We start from the raw sequence: 15,265 nt of genomic DNA, 5'->3' as shown, positions 1-15,265 counted from the left end.
ATTAGACAAAAGTGAGAAAAAAAACAAAACAAAAATTGTAAATGTCTGAAAATAATTAAGATTCAGACAAACAAAAATCAAATAACCCCTTAATTGGAATTTTAAATAAAGCTGAATGTCTGAAATTGAATTATATATATTTTTTAATTTGAATGGGTAAAAATTAATATTCCATTGCTTTTTTTAACTTAAAAAAATAAAAAAGTAGTATTTTTACATTTGTGCTCCTAAAAATTATAAATGTTAAACATATAATAAATATCTCAAAAAACAAAAATAGGATAATATGTTATTGTAACATAAATTATGTTCAATTAAATATTGCCCTTTAATATTCTAAATTAGTATATGTTAATCAATTATATTATAGTCTATGGTGTTTTTATATCATAAAAAATTATTAAGATAAATAATGATAATTTGAAGAAAATGAAAAGATAAAAGTAATAATAGTCTACCACAAGTTATAGAGATGGGTAATTATGTTAATTATTAATTCTATTAAGGTAATGATAAAGATTAATTAATGAGATATTAATGTTTTAGAGAATATCTTTTAATGATATTATTCAGACTTTTTAGATTAAGCAAAAAATTTTTAAAAAAAGAATTAGCCTTATAGCTTATTGATTGAAAATTCTCATTACGTCAAAAAAAAAAAAAATACAGTCCCTAATTATAACAAACAAAAGATTAGTTATTTTAAGAACTCTTAATTTGAAAAAACAAAGGTAAACGGTGGTAGAGTATAAATATAGATTTTATTCTGTTACCTATTTCAAGAGCCGTACTTAGGTGGCTAAACAAATAAAGATACATAAATCTACTAGAATATGCCATAGGAGGCAATAATAAAATTATTATACTCGTGGATTTAACATTTTTTTCTGCATTTTTTTGGGGTTTTTTTTTTTCGTGTTTATGCTTTTCCTACTAGTGATGTTGTCACTGGCACTATACTTTATTATTATTATTATTATTGGGTGATGGTTTTCGTCTACAGCAGCTGAGGTCGGTAGATTAGACTAATGCCATAAAATTTGTTTAGTATCTCATGAGATTTTGTTGTGTAGAGTCTTTTAATCTCCATTTGCTAGTAAAAATGTGTAGTACGCACAATTATTTTATGGTTAGATGTCTCCCTAACTAGACTTGAGTTTTAGGTATTATCCAATATAGTGAACTTACCCGATTTGGTCTTGTATTTGCGCTTATATGGTAATGTAATGTTGTTCATTCTTGAATTAATGAAGTTACACTTTATTAATTTCAAATTTTCGCCTTCCCAATTTGAAATTGATCTTTCAAAATGATGTTACATGGTTGCCGACTTACCACAATTTTTTTATATATAAGAAGCTTTTTTTTTTTTTTTTTCCACTTCTCCTTTTCTTTTTCCCCCTTTTTCTTCATTCCAATTGAGCCTTCCATCATTCAAATAAGATAATAAGAATACATAAAATGCCAAACTTGAAAGCTGAAAATTAGATTGGAGAGAGAATAAATGATCCAGAAGAGGGAGGTGACATTTATTTATTTATTTATTGGTCTGATATTTGAATTAGTTTAAATTTAAATAGAGCTAAACATTTAAATATGAATGGAATGTTTTTTTTTGTCTAAATCTCTAATAATAAATATTAAGTTATTTTTTAACTTAAAAAGTCTAAAATAAGTACTTTACATTGCATAAAAAATAGTATTTTATTTTAGTTTATGATGTATTATATGAGAACTACTTATAAAAAATTATAAAAATAAATAATGTTAATTTGAAGAAAATGAAAAGATAATGATGATAGTAATAATAATCTACTACTCTATTATTACAAGTAATGGGGATAAATAATCATTCTAATTAGTAAATTTTATTTAGATAATGACGAAAATAAATTAACTGAGATATGAATATTTTGAAAAATATCTTTTAATTATGTCATTTAGACTTTTAAAATTAAAAAAAAAACTAAAAAAAGAACTTGGCTTAATGACTTAGCTAATTGAAATTAAATCAATAAAGTTAAAAAAGTAAATGCCCCCCTCTATCTAATTATTTATGCCCCAACACTATTTCCATTTTCTTCCCAATATGGAAGATATTTATAATGTTCATATTAATTTTTTTCTCATGTAATATTTAATGGTATAAGAAAAAAATAATTGTCACATAGGTAATTAACATTAATAATTTTACTAATAAATTAAACATCCGTTGTTAAATTTATAAAAATAACATGGGTTTAATTCTAAGTGGTCCTTGGTCCAGCCTGTGTTCTTCACATCCAGGCTAAAAGCGCTTTAATTTAAGTGCTTTTGGTCATGGTGTGCCACACTTTGCTGGGTACGCCCATTTTCTTCTAAATTCCCACCGAATCACATTTAAAGCCTCAAAATAAGACAACCAGACACATGAATTTCAATGACATCGATATTTTTCTAACTCCCCCATTCATTCATAATAGCATCGTGTGTATAGTCTTTGAAAGTCTCAATTTAACTTCTTTTCATGTGATAATTAATGAAATTAATTTACAATTGGTAGGGCAGCGGTGGTACTATTATGAATCAAATTTTTTTTAGGTCGAGGTTGGGTGTTGGCAAGTGAGAGTGGGGCTCCCAATATAGTGGAAATAACTAATAAAATGCTCCAAAATTAACATGAAAAATGAACCTTTTTTTTTCCCAATTTATGTTTGTCAATTTCGGTTGCAATAGATTCTTATGATGTGGTTTTAAAATTGAAGTCATGTCTCTTGTGATATGACTTCAATTAAAACCTAATTAAAATCATACATGTTATAAATTATGACTTTATATATGCTAACATCGAAGATATATGAAAAATGTTGTGGATTCGATTTCCACGTACATGGCAATACATTATTTGGTTCATTAAAGGTCACTTTTACATGGAAAGTGTATACTAAAAAAATGATAGGTAATTGATTCTAAAAGTTGATTAAGAGATTGTAACATATAAGTTTTTGCAATAATAGATATCTCAAATTTCATCCCAAGTAATATGTTATTCATTGATTGGTTGGTAATTCTTTATAAGATTTAAGTGAATTAATTATATTATTCTCACCAACTAATTGATGAACGACATATCATTTGTGATGGTATTTAGGATAAAAAATTTAAAATATGTAACACGACTCAATGTTATGGTAATATAGTACATATATGCCCGAAAAATAATATTTTATGTATGATTGATTTACATTTTAATTAAAAACAATTGTGAGATATTGAAAATATTATTTAATTAATAGATTTTGTTTTTAAAGTATTGATTTTGTTTTTAAGGAGTAATGCTTTTTGAGCCCTTAAATTCTAACATTAGTCTTTTTAAAATATTCAGCACTATTAACATCGAAATTATCCAAATTTATCATGATTAGCCTTGACAAGAGCTCCCAATCAATTCTTTCTATTTATCTGTCACTTTTTTATGGTTTTATGTGCCGATTTAGAACTGTGCTTTGAAGAGAGAATTTGTCACAAATAATGTTGAAATCTGAAGGACAATTTGAGTTCATTTCATGTAGTTGTTGGCACTTTAATTTAAACATTAATGATAAATAAATAAAATTTATAATGTGAGGTTCCGATGAGTTAGTATGTGGGGGCTGAATAAAAAGACAAAGTAACGGAGCTGGCCCAAAAGGTGCCCGACTTATTCACAGAAGAACAAATATGGGCTGGGCTTTATAATTTGTTGGACTTTCTTTCTTTCATTCACGCCATCTCGACCCACTCGCCGACGATGGAGACTGTTGATAAGAATTTGAGGAAATCCATACAGTTTCGGAGGAATTTACATCAGTGTTCAACTGAACTATGGTGAATGAATTTATAACAGTGTACGGTTAAAATCTAATTGCATATTATTTTTATATTCAATAACTACTAAATCAAAAATATTTGAAAATGCTCAACTCAATACTAAATCAACAATCTTTTTAAAAGATAATAGAAAAAAGAAATTAAATATAAAACAAATTAAATATTTCACTCTAAATTGAACATACAATGAATGCCACGTTATGCCTAACAACTTAAGCTTAAAATTAAAAAAAAAACTAAATATATTTCTTCCCAATATATTTAATAAGGTGCGTGCGTACTTCCCCTCATCTAATTAAACTTGTTGATAGGTTCAAATCGGTGTAGGCAATGAATAAGGCAATACAAGAAGATACAAAATGCAGAAGATTATACACACTAAAGCACAATTATATGCACCAATACCGGGGACTCCATAATTAACTTGAATGGGATCCTGAGAATTTATAAAATTCTTGGAGATTGACATAGAGATTATAATTTTTTTTTTAAACTCATTTATAGCTCAACCCAATTAGTTCAATATATCCCAGTGAGCTCATTGTTCCACAATCTTCAGTAAAAGAAGGTACCTGCTCATAAATTTTTGAGGAATTATTTTCTAGAAATTGAACTGTTTTTCACTCAAATTCACAATTTTTTCTTATATTAAAACAAATCTTACAGAATCATCATATAGAATCAAATCTTTATACTCTATATGCATTTAGTTTGAAAGTAGCAATATTACACACAATTAGAAAATCATAACTTCCTTTCACATATTCTTTACCTTCCCCAATCATTTTTTTTTGGGGGGGGGGGGGATATTACTTACATAATATTAACATAATCAACGCGTACTCTTGCCAAAACCACTTGGCTTTAATTTACTTTGCAGCATAAAAAATTCATGTTGTAACATTGTTTGATCGTCACATTGAACTGCAATCTTCTCCCGCAAATCCCAACTGAGAATTCTTGGTATCATATATCACCCTCTGGTTTTTCTGCTGATAATTCCCAATAATACCAGTTTCATCTTCATATGAGAGACTTGCCAGAGCCAAGCAAACCTGAGATGCATCACTTTTAACAAAATAAACGATTCCAGTTACATCAACAGTCATCTCGGCATTTCCCTCAAATTCCATTTTTACCAAAGGAATGTTCACTTCTTGATAAGCACTGAGGTTAAAGCAAGTATCCAGGATTGAAAAACCTGGAGCTGAAGGAAATCCTGAAAATTGCTTCAGAAACTCTGCCTTCAATGCACTGTAAATCGATGGTGGAAGCCGGGTTATAACTGTCCCGGAATCAATTAAAATCCCTCCTTTAGCAAAACCTGAGGCCTGTAATTGCTTCCCACCAATGCTGATTCCAGTGAGATTCAGAATATAGAAAGTGGCCAGCTGGGGATTTGGAATCATGTTAGTGTATGTGATAGGAGTTGAATTTTTAAAAACTGAAGAATTCCCACCAAGAATTAAAGATCCTGAAGCTCCAGCATCTTGTGTTGAAGGCAAACAATATGAAAAAAGTCCTCCAAAAATCTCAGAAGTTTGAGAAACCAATGACAAGTCACTTCTTCCGAGACCCATGAGTCCTGAAACTCCTCCGAAAAGCCCCTTATTGTTCCTGCCACATCCGAAAATAAAATCATTCACAGAAGCTTTTCCCAGGCCGAGATGCTCGCGGCCTAGCTCCCCGCGAGTGTAAGACCCATCACCATAGCTAACAAAATAGTTACAGTCTGGTGGACTGCTGCTGCTACAGACTCCGGAATTTCCTGTGGCAAATTCCAGGGCGTGGCAAGTTGATGAGTTGCATAAAACTTTTTTGTATGATGGGGATATTGAAGGATCGAATACAGGATCCTGTTGATTGTAACAGGATTTGCAAGGCTGACATTGAACCCACGTCAGGTCACTTCCTGTGTCAACAATCACTGTCATATTTCGGCCGCCTAACTCGATTGTGGCAATGTAGTTTAGGGTTTGAAGTCTAATGCCGGAAGTTAATGGGATTTCTGTGTTGGAAACATCTTTGATGTTGCCAGAAATCATGTTTTTGATTCTGGATTGAAGATATTGGACATGTAAATTGTCCAAAATTAACCGGTTTTGTTGCTGTTCGTTCCAGTCAACGATTTTCCCAGAGCAGTAATTTTTGTGCTTCAATTCTAATGTAATTGCTCCCATTTCAATTCCTGAAAATCCAGAGGAAATTTATTAAACTCTAAATTATATTTAATCCAAGCTATTTGATGGGCGTTCTTATGCTAATTAAAAACCCACAATTGGGATATTATTATTTTACCACCTAACTTATTTTGACAGATTATTGTATCACCAAAATTTTTTCACAATTATTTTTCCACTACCATTTCAATTTTCATCATTTTACTACCAGATTGTTAAAATTATAGAATTCATAATAAAAGCCTATTTTACCCTTAAATTTTGTAAGTACAATTTAGTCCTTTAAATTAAAAAAATACAAAATTAATTATATACAAAGAGATAATGATCTTATCATTTCATTATTTTAGACCTAAAGATCTACAATAATCAATTGATAGAATTGTAAATATTACAATAGTTTTAGCTTAATATATTGAAATTCTTGAAATACGCCTATGATATCAACTATTTCTTAACAGAGATAACTGTTTAATGATAAAATGATAAGACTAAAACTTTAAGTGTGAAAAAATAATTATCAAAAAACAATGTAGCAAAGTGATACATTAGAAAAAAATTAGAGAGTAAAATGATAATATTGTTTTCTGATAATTATAATATTGAAAAAGAAAATGTTAAATTAAGGACATAACTTGAAGTTATATATTGATAACATAATTGAAATAATTTCTATATTGATATTTGTGTGTAATCGATTTGATATACATGCATGACTCAAGAGAAAGCAAGGGAAAGCAAAATAAGTCTTGTAAATTTCGGTACAAGGAACTTGAAAGTTTTCTAGTATATTAATTAATTAAAATAGAAATGAGACCTTTTAGAGTACATAGAAAAAAAATATAGATTATTATATCTACATGATTTTCTAAGTCACATTATGGCCTGTTAGTTTCCGACAAAAATAATCAAATTTTTTGAGTAATATTCAAGTGTGACCTTTACAGCATATAAACCAATAACTGAATGCATAATTAATCCTACTTAACAATGAACAAAAATCGAAGCCGACATAATCACATAGGCTTTATCAATTTATACGTACCTTTAGTTTCAAATTCATTTCTAAAGATGAGTGGAAGAGAGAGAGAGGCTAATAATAGGTGTTTCCATATATAAAGCAAAAAGCAATTTTCAAAGTGGAGAATAATTAAAGTTAAAAGATATCAAATCAAAGCATGGCCAGCATTTGAATAAATTTAACCATGACCATTTCCTTTTGCTTCCCGAAACCCAAAACTTGAGAACTCACTTGATTTTTGATGAGAGACACAACTTGATGAGCTACCACTCTTCTGCTGCCATTGAAGCTTATGCAGATGTAGCTTCTTCTTCCCTTCAAAACAATGAGCCCCTTTGGCAAGCAAAAAAAGTGAGACCATCAATGGCAATAAAAGAGACAATATTGTTAACGGTTTCACTTTCGTCACCATTATTGATGGCTCTCGAGGATAATGAAGAAATAAAAAATGAAAGAAAGAGAACAAATGGGGGAGCAAAGAAAATGAAAAATATTTGAAAGACGAAAGGAATTAAAGAAATGGAAAGAGAAAGAGGTGATGAGGAGAAGAGATTCTTCAGACTTGAGAGACTTGGAGTCTGGCAAGAGAACAAAAGATGCAGGGCTGGCGCCAAGGACCCCACTGTTGCATGAGAAATTATTGGGGATTCACGTGCAATTATACTGCTGAGAAAAAGAAAGAAAAAAAAATATACACACACACACGCAAGTCTTTTGTTTTGCTGATTAAATTTTGATGGTGATGGAAGCGGTAGCGGTGATGTTCAGCTTGTGATTGTTGTTTTGAATAATTTCATTGGTTTTTGTTCAGCTTTCACGGATAAGGATTCGTTCCCATGTCCTACATGGATTCAACTTTCAGTACCTAGAGAAACAAAAAAAGATATTTATGTAGTGGTCTTGTATTTTTTTTTTAAATATTAAAATATAATAAGATTGATATATTGTAATTGTTAAAAAAAAAATATTGTTATTTTTTATCAGGAATTATAAGGAGTTCATTCATTGCAAAAATATATTGTAATGGTTAAAAAAACCACTCCTAAATTATCAGGAATTCTACTTTCTTGTATAGCGTTTCAAAAGTACGGTGTTAAAGAAAATTTGTTGTCCCAACATTTTGTAAAAATTGTTATTTTTCATTAAACTCCGGTTAGCAAGGGAGTTTAATTTTTATTAAACTAAATGGACTGACATATAGCTTGATATACAAAGGCCCACAATTAATAAAAGCCTGTAAAAAGGCCTAGAATCCATTTGAAAACATCAATGAAACCCGATAAAATTTAGCTAGCCCACTACTCTCTTCCCCCTATTTCAGCTGCCTGGCGAATAATTTTATTTGAAAAAAAAAATTCTAAGAACAATAAACACTTTTTTTGTTAATTTTTTTTCTTTTTTATGAATTACTCAATTAGAGTGGGTTTAATTACATGAATGGAAGCTGAGGATGAATATTATTAATCACAGCCTATATAACATGACATTGAGTGTCTTTAGTGGCCTACTCGAGAGGTTTTCAAATAATTTTATCTAACTAAATACTCAAATTTAAATCTTGGAGAAATTGAATTAAAAATTTGATTTAAGCTGTACTACCCTTCCAACTATTTAAATAAATAAATAATCTATTAAAAGGAAAAAGGACACCTACACCCTCAAAATTTGGAGAAATTATCACAAAAATCACTATGTTTTTAAAGAGGGACACTAAGACCATAATACATTTTTAATTTAGTAATTAGGAAATTGACTTTAAAGTTTTGTAATTAATACAAAATTAATATAAATAATATAATCTATCTGGTAGATCAATAGTATTAAATTATTTATAAAATTTTAAATTATTATATTTATTTTAAAGATTTTGAATAAATCTTTGAGCTAAATAGATTTTACAATTAACAAATATCTCCCTATGAATAATATTAAAATTACTTTTTACATAATAATCAAAATAATTTTAATTTTAATTAATTTATTTTAATATCATGTTTCTATTTATTACTAAAAATTACTTTAATAACAGAAAATAGGTCTAATAGATTGTAAAATATTAAAATATATTTTTAAATATTAAAATTATCTTAAAATTATATTATTAAATTTATTTTATTTATTTCAATTTATTATAAAATTTTGGGGTTAATTTTTTAGATTTATAGAGTCAAAGAGTATTATGGTCAAAAAAAGGTATTAGTGTCCCTTATTAAAAGCTTAGGGGTTTTCATGACCATTTATCCAAACCTTAAGAGTGTAGACATTCTTTTTCCATGAAGAATTTTGACATTGACTATATGAAGAAAAAGGCAACATGGCTCTTTCAAAAATCTTTTGCAAATTGATATAAAATATTCATAATTTTCATCTTTCAATATAAACAAAACCCTCTTGTAAATATTAAGCACAACATTATATTTAAATGTAAACAAAGTCTAAAGTAGACTCTAGTCAAATTATGTTTGACTTTAACAATTACTTATATGTTTAAAAGAACAAATCAAATCAATTCAAACATAATTAGAGAACAGATTATCGAATAATATTCATCACAATCTAAAATATGCACTAATTGTAATATTGTATTATGATGTACACATTTAATTTTGAGAATTTTTCATTTTAAAAGTAAAATTTGAACTCTTGGCATCATTTCCATTTGTCCTGAATCGGTATGTGGATAGAAATTTTGGGGAGAATATTAGTCCAAGACAGAAATCAAAGTTGAACCAGTCAGCAATAGTAGCTATATAATATTTTTTATTCACATAAAATATTAGATTCCAAAAAGATTTTCTTGACTATGGGTAACTTTCAACATGGATCCATATTTTTTTGTTCGCATTCATGATTTTATTTAATCAATTGAATACAATAACAATTAAAGTTGCCGTCTAGACCGTGACTCCTCAAACTCGGTCGATTAATTACTGAGAAAATTTTACAACTCATCGAGAATTTTCTATTGTTAAAAAAAGGAAGATGGTCAATTTGTGGCACTATTTGAACCTATTAATTTTTTTTTATAATTTTTTTATTTAAGAATTTTATAATTTAAATAATTTTTTAAAAATATTTAATACGGTTTCCTTTCTTTTTCTTTTCAATTTCACAAATTCTCATCAGTTATGAAAATTAACGAATATCAATAAATTCATTTACCAAACACAAAAGCTAATGATTATACAAAAAATCTATATACAAAAAATATGAAATATAAATCATAATATACCAAGAAAAGCTAAAAAAAAGAGTTAAATTGAGTATTTAGTTTGTAAAATGTGAAAGTAGAGAGAGAATATGCAATTACAAGATAGAGAGAGAAAGAGATTCACGAAGGCTAATCTTAAAATTAAAATTTTTAATAATAATTTTTTTTAAGGGCGTAAGGAAGAATTTGGTAACTTCAAATAACCCCACCATTTCTTCTACACTAAAATTTAATATATACAATTTATCTCTCTATTATTTTTGCAATATTCGAAAACCACCCAGTACCAAAAGATTCAAAGAAAATGAGGAATAAATGGGTCTTTTGATTGCTAATTTATCTTGGAAGTATAAAATATATATTTATTATAAGAAAAATGTTTAAAAAATAATAAAATGTACCAAAAAAATCTTATTATTAATTTTTTAATTCACACTGAAATATATATTTCTTATTTTTGCTACTTAAATTTTAATTGTAATTTTCATTTATATGATTATTTAATTTAGAATAGTGCCCCATATCACAACTTTTTTTATCCTAAAAACTTTCCTAAATGATGTGGCATTTATCAATTGGTTGGTGAGATAATACAATTAATTTACCTTGATTTTGTAAAGAACTATCAACCACCTAATGAATACTACATTATTTGGGATGTCTATTATTACTCTATAATTTATAATAAATATGAATAAAGTATATTTGAAAATAACATTAATATTATAAAATTATGTTGTCGGAGGGTTATTGGTTATTATAAAAGCACTAGGGAAGTAAGTAATACATAGGATAAGTGATATATTGATTTCAATAAGAAAAAAAAAATGACAATATCCTTTAGAAAAATTCTAATTCTTAAAATTTGTATGTACCTTCAAAATTTTTTATTGATGAAGGGTGGATTTTTACCACATGAAGGATTAAATATAAAAGACACAATATTTAAACAATTTGAAAATAATAATTTTCTTAAGATTAGGATTAGTGAAAATTTTGCTATTTTCTTAATATTATAATATAATAGGATTGATATAGTCTATCATTTAGAAATCTATTTTATGGATTAAAAAGCCATTCTTAAATTATCATAAATTCTACTTCCTTATATGGTGTTTTATAAGTACAGCATTAAAGAAATTTTGTTATCCCAACATTTATTTAAAATTATAATTTTTTTATTAAATCTTATATAACACTGCCCAAATTTTACTTTCTCTAATATTCGAGAGACGTTTACTTCACTCACATTTCGAATTTCACATATCGAAAGGAATAAGTATTGCCTTCACTCGTAATTGGGGAGACGTTTACTCCACTCACATTTCGAAAGAAAAAAGTATTGCCATCACTTATAATTAAAAAGATGTTTACTCCACTTATATTTCAAAATAGAATCAAATACATTCGCTCATAATTAAGAAAGGAAATTAGCCCCGCAATTCGTGAGGATATGGTTAGTTGGAATTTATTTTTATTAAACTAAAAATACTGGATAGCAGAGGAGTAAATGGACTGACATATAGCTTGATAAACAAAGGCCCACAATCAACAGAAGCCTATAAATGGCCTAGAGTCCATTTGAAAACATCAATGAAGCCCGACGCTCCCCCAATGTATTCAGCCGCTCGAGCGAATAATTTTATTTTAAAAAAATAATTTTATCTCAAAAAGATTTATCTTTATAAAAACAACAAATACTTTTTTTTTTAAATTACCGAATTAGATTGGATTTGATTTCATGAATGAAGGATAAGGGTGAATAATTATCGCAGCCTATATAACATGACATTCACTTTCTTTTAGTGCTTGATCGAGGAATTTTTAAATAATTTTATTTAACTGAATACCTGAGTTCAAATATTTAAAAATTTTAATTAAAAATTTAACTTAAATTTTACCTTTTTTAAAAAAATATAAAAAAATTATTTTTAAAAAATTGACATTGATTGTACGAAGAGGGCTAGATGGATGCTCTTTCAAAAATATTTTGCAAGTTATTTCAAATATGCATCATTTTCAATCCAAACAAAACCCTCTTCTAAAGATTAAACACAACGTTTTATTTAAATGTAGATAAAGTGTAAAGTAGATCTCGTCGGATTATGTTTGTTTTCAATAATTACTCGTTATTTTTAAATGAACAAATTAAATCAACTCGAATATAATTGGGGAGCAGATTATCAAAGTAATATTCATCATGTCCCAGACACACACTAATTTTATCATGATATACGCATTTGATTTTTAGTTTTTTTTTTTTAAGTGTAACTCTTGGCACCATTTGTCCTGAATGGGTGTATAGACACAAATCTTGGGAGAAAATTAGTACAAGACAGAAATCAAAGTTGAACCAGCTGGCTATATAGTATTTTGCATTCACATAAAATATTAGATTCCAAAAAGATTTTTCTTTTGATTATAGATAACTTTCAATGTGGATCTATATTCTCACCTTATATAGAAAACTCTAAGGTGATGTTTAGTTTGAAGAAAGGAGAAGAGAGGAGAGGAGAGGAGTGAAATGGTGGGGAAGGAAGAAGAAATGAGAGGAAGAGAATAGTGAAATTAAATTTCATGATTTGGTTTAACATAAAATTTAAATGAAAAGAAATTGTAGTTTTTTTTGGAAAAATTTATTCTTTACCTTAAATATTAAACTATCAGTATTAATGGTTAAGTATAATTTAATGTCAATACTAAACTTTCACAAACTTATAGATTTTTTTTTAAATGTCAGAATAAGTGTGTGTATGTGTACAATCATTTTCAAGTGTGCGCGCCCTAATTTTTTTTAATTGTGGACACATTGTTAAGCCGTACAATTTAATAGAGTTACTTTCTAATGCACTATAAAGACGTGTCGTTTAATACTATTAATATTTGACTCTATTAAACCCTATGGCTTAAAAGCGTGTTTACATGAAAAAAGAAATGAGAGTAAAATAGCTATATCAAGTGTGGGTGCAGTAGAACATAACCTTGTAAATTTCAAATGCTTTTAAATTTTGACAATTAAAAAATATCAAAACAACAATATGCAGAAAATGAGTATATCAAAAGAATAATAAGTCTAAAATGAGTTAAATTCCATAAACAATAGTAAGCTTAAAATGAGTGCATCAAAACAAAAGAAAAATTATCATTCGTATACCCTAAATTTGCTCTATTATCAAAAATATTACAATACTTTAAAGGTGTATCAATCATCCATCATAAGTTGACAAAAATTATGTACCGACCACTAATCTATTAGCTGCCGTTTGTAAGTGCTGACGTCATAGGATAATTTGGTCTTTTAAGATAGAGAAGCTCCCATAAAAAAACGACATGTCCTCATAAAAAATGACATGTCATCCCATATAAAACGACTTGTCATTCTATAAATAACGGAAAAAATGACATGTCGTCCTATAAAGAACGGCAAAAACAATATGTCATTTCTAGACAATTATGTTATTTCACTTATGTGAAACGGAGTTGTTTCACCATATGAAATGGCGTTATTTCACCATAAGGTCTAGAACTTCAAAAAAAAAAAAAAGTCAAATTGAAACACATAAACTTCTTGCATGAGATGGTGACAATATTTACAAAGTGTCCACATTAATTTGGTTTATAGGAATTCTTTCCTCTATTGTTTCTTACAGTATTTTGAGTTATACTTTATTGTTTCTTACAGTATTTTGAGTTATACTTTATTCACGTTGAACGTAACTTACGATCCTCTCACAGCAACAGTACCACTGGTGGGATTGGGTACTGTTGCTGTGAGAGGCGCAAGTTACGTTTAACTTAGTGCTAGCCATAAAATATTCATCATTTTCATTTTTCAATATAAACAAAACCCTCTTGTAAATATTAAGCACAAAATTATATTTAACTGTAAATGCAGTCTAAAGTAAACTCTCATCAAATTATGTTTGACTTTAATAATTACTCATATGTTTAAATGAACAAATTAAATCAATTCGAACATAATTAAAGAGCAGATTATCAAATAATATTCATCACAATCTCAAATATGCACTAATTGTATTATGATGTACACATTTAATTTTGAGAATTTTTCATTTTAAAAGTAAAAATTGAACTCTTGGCATCATTTCCATTTGTCGTGAGTGGGTGTGTGGATAGAAATTTTGGGGAGAAAATTATTCCAAGACAGAAATCAAAGTTGAACCAGTCAGTAATACTAGCTATATAATATTTTTTATCCACATAAAATATTAGATTCCAAAAAAATTATATTGACTATGGATGACTTTCAACGTGGATCCATATTTTTTATTATTATTCGCATTCATGACTTTATTTAATCAATTGAATACAATAACAATTAAAGTTGCCGTCTAGACCGTGACTCCTCAAACTCGGTCGATTAATTACTGAGAAAATTTTAAAACTCATCGAGAATTTTTTATTTTTTAAAAAAAGGAGATAGTTAATTTGTGGAACTATTTGAACCCATCAATTTTTTCTTTACAGTCTCTTTTTATTTAAGAATTTTATGATCTAAATAAGTTTTGAAAAATATTTAATTAAGGGTTTCTTTTCTTTCTCTTTTCAATTTCACAAATTCTTATTAGCCATGAAAATTAATGAATATCAATAAATTCATTTTTACCAAACACAAAAGTTAATGAATATAAAAAATTATATACAAAAAAATGAAATATAAATCATAATATATTAAGAAAAGCTAAAAAAGGAGTTCAAAAGAGAGTGAAATTGAGTATTTAGTTTGTAAAATATGAAAGTAGATAGAGAGCATGTAATTACAAGATAGAGAGAGAAAGAGATTAGTGAAGGGTAATTTTAAAATTTTAAATTATTATTTTATTTTTTAAGGACATAACGAAGATTTTGGTGACTTCAAATAACCACCCCCCTTTTTCTTTTATACTAAAATTTAATATATATCATTTATCTCTCTATTATTTTTGTAATAGTAAAAAATCACCCAATGCCAAAAAATTCAAAGAAAATGAGGAATAAATGGGT

General features: G+C 27.7%; 1 protein-coding gene across 1 annotated transcript; it reads right to left on the bottom strand.

The window, feature by feature from the left end:
• Window positions 1-4,523: 4,523 nt before the first annotated feature.
• LOC102623232 (aspartyl protease family protein At5g10770) lies at window positions 4,524-7,681 on the bottom strand. The gene is made up of 2 exons (XM_006493395.4): window positions 7,282-7,681; window positions 4,524-6,037 (listed from the first exon to the last, which is right to left on the bottom strand). The coding sequence occupies exons 1-2, from the start codon at window positions 7,460-7,462 to the stop codon at window positions 4,764-4,766; spliced, it is 1,455 nt and encodes a 484-aa protein (XP_006493458.2). The 5' UTR covers window positions 7,463-7,681; the 3' UTR covers window positions 4,524-4,763.
• Between the last annotated feature and the right edge of the window lie 7,584 nt (window positions 7,682-15,265).

This window comes from Citrus sinensis, chromosome 7, assembly GCF_022201045.2.
Source record: "Citrus sinensis cultivar Valencia sweet orange chromosome 7, DVS_A1.0, whole genome shotgun sequence".
Classification (NCBI taxonomy): Eukaryota; Viridiplantae; Streptophyta; class Magnoliopsida; order Sapindales; family Rutaceae; genus Citrus; species Citrus sinensis.
Note: the sequence above shows the minus strand (reverse complement) of the source record. Positions and strands in the feature narration are given on the sequence as shown.

Bases quoted from the DNA above. Each gene is read 5' to 3' on its own strand.
- LOC102623232 (XM_006493395.4), bottom strand. From the start codon at position 7,462: ATGGTGACGAAAGTGAAACCGTTAACAATATTGTCTCTTTTATTGCCA. The intron at 6,038-7,281 runs GTGAGTTCTCAA...CTGGATTTTCAG, and splicing joins TGTCTCTCATCAAAAATCAA to GAATTGAAATGGGAGCAATT.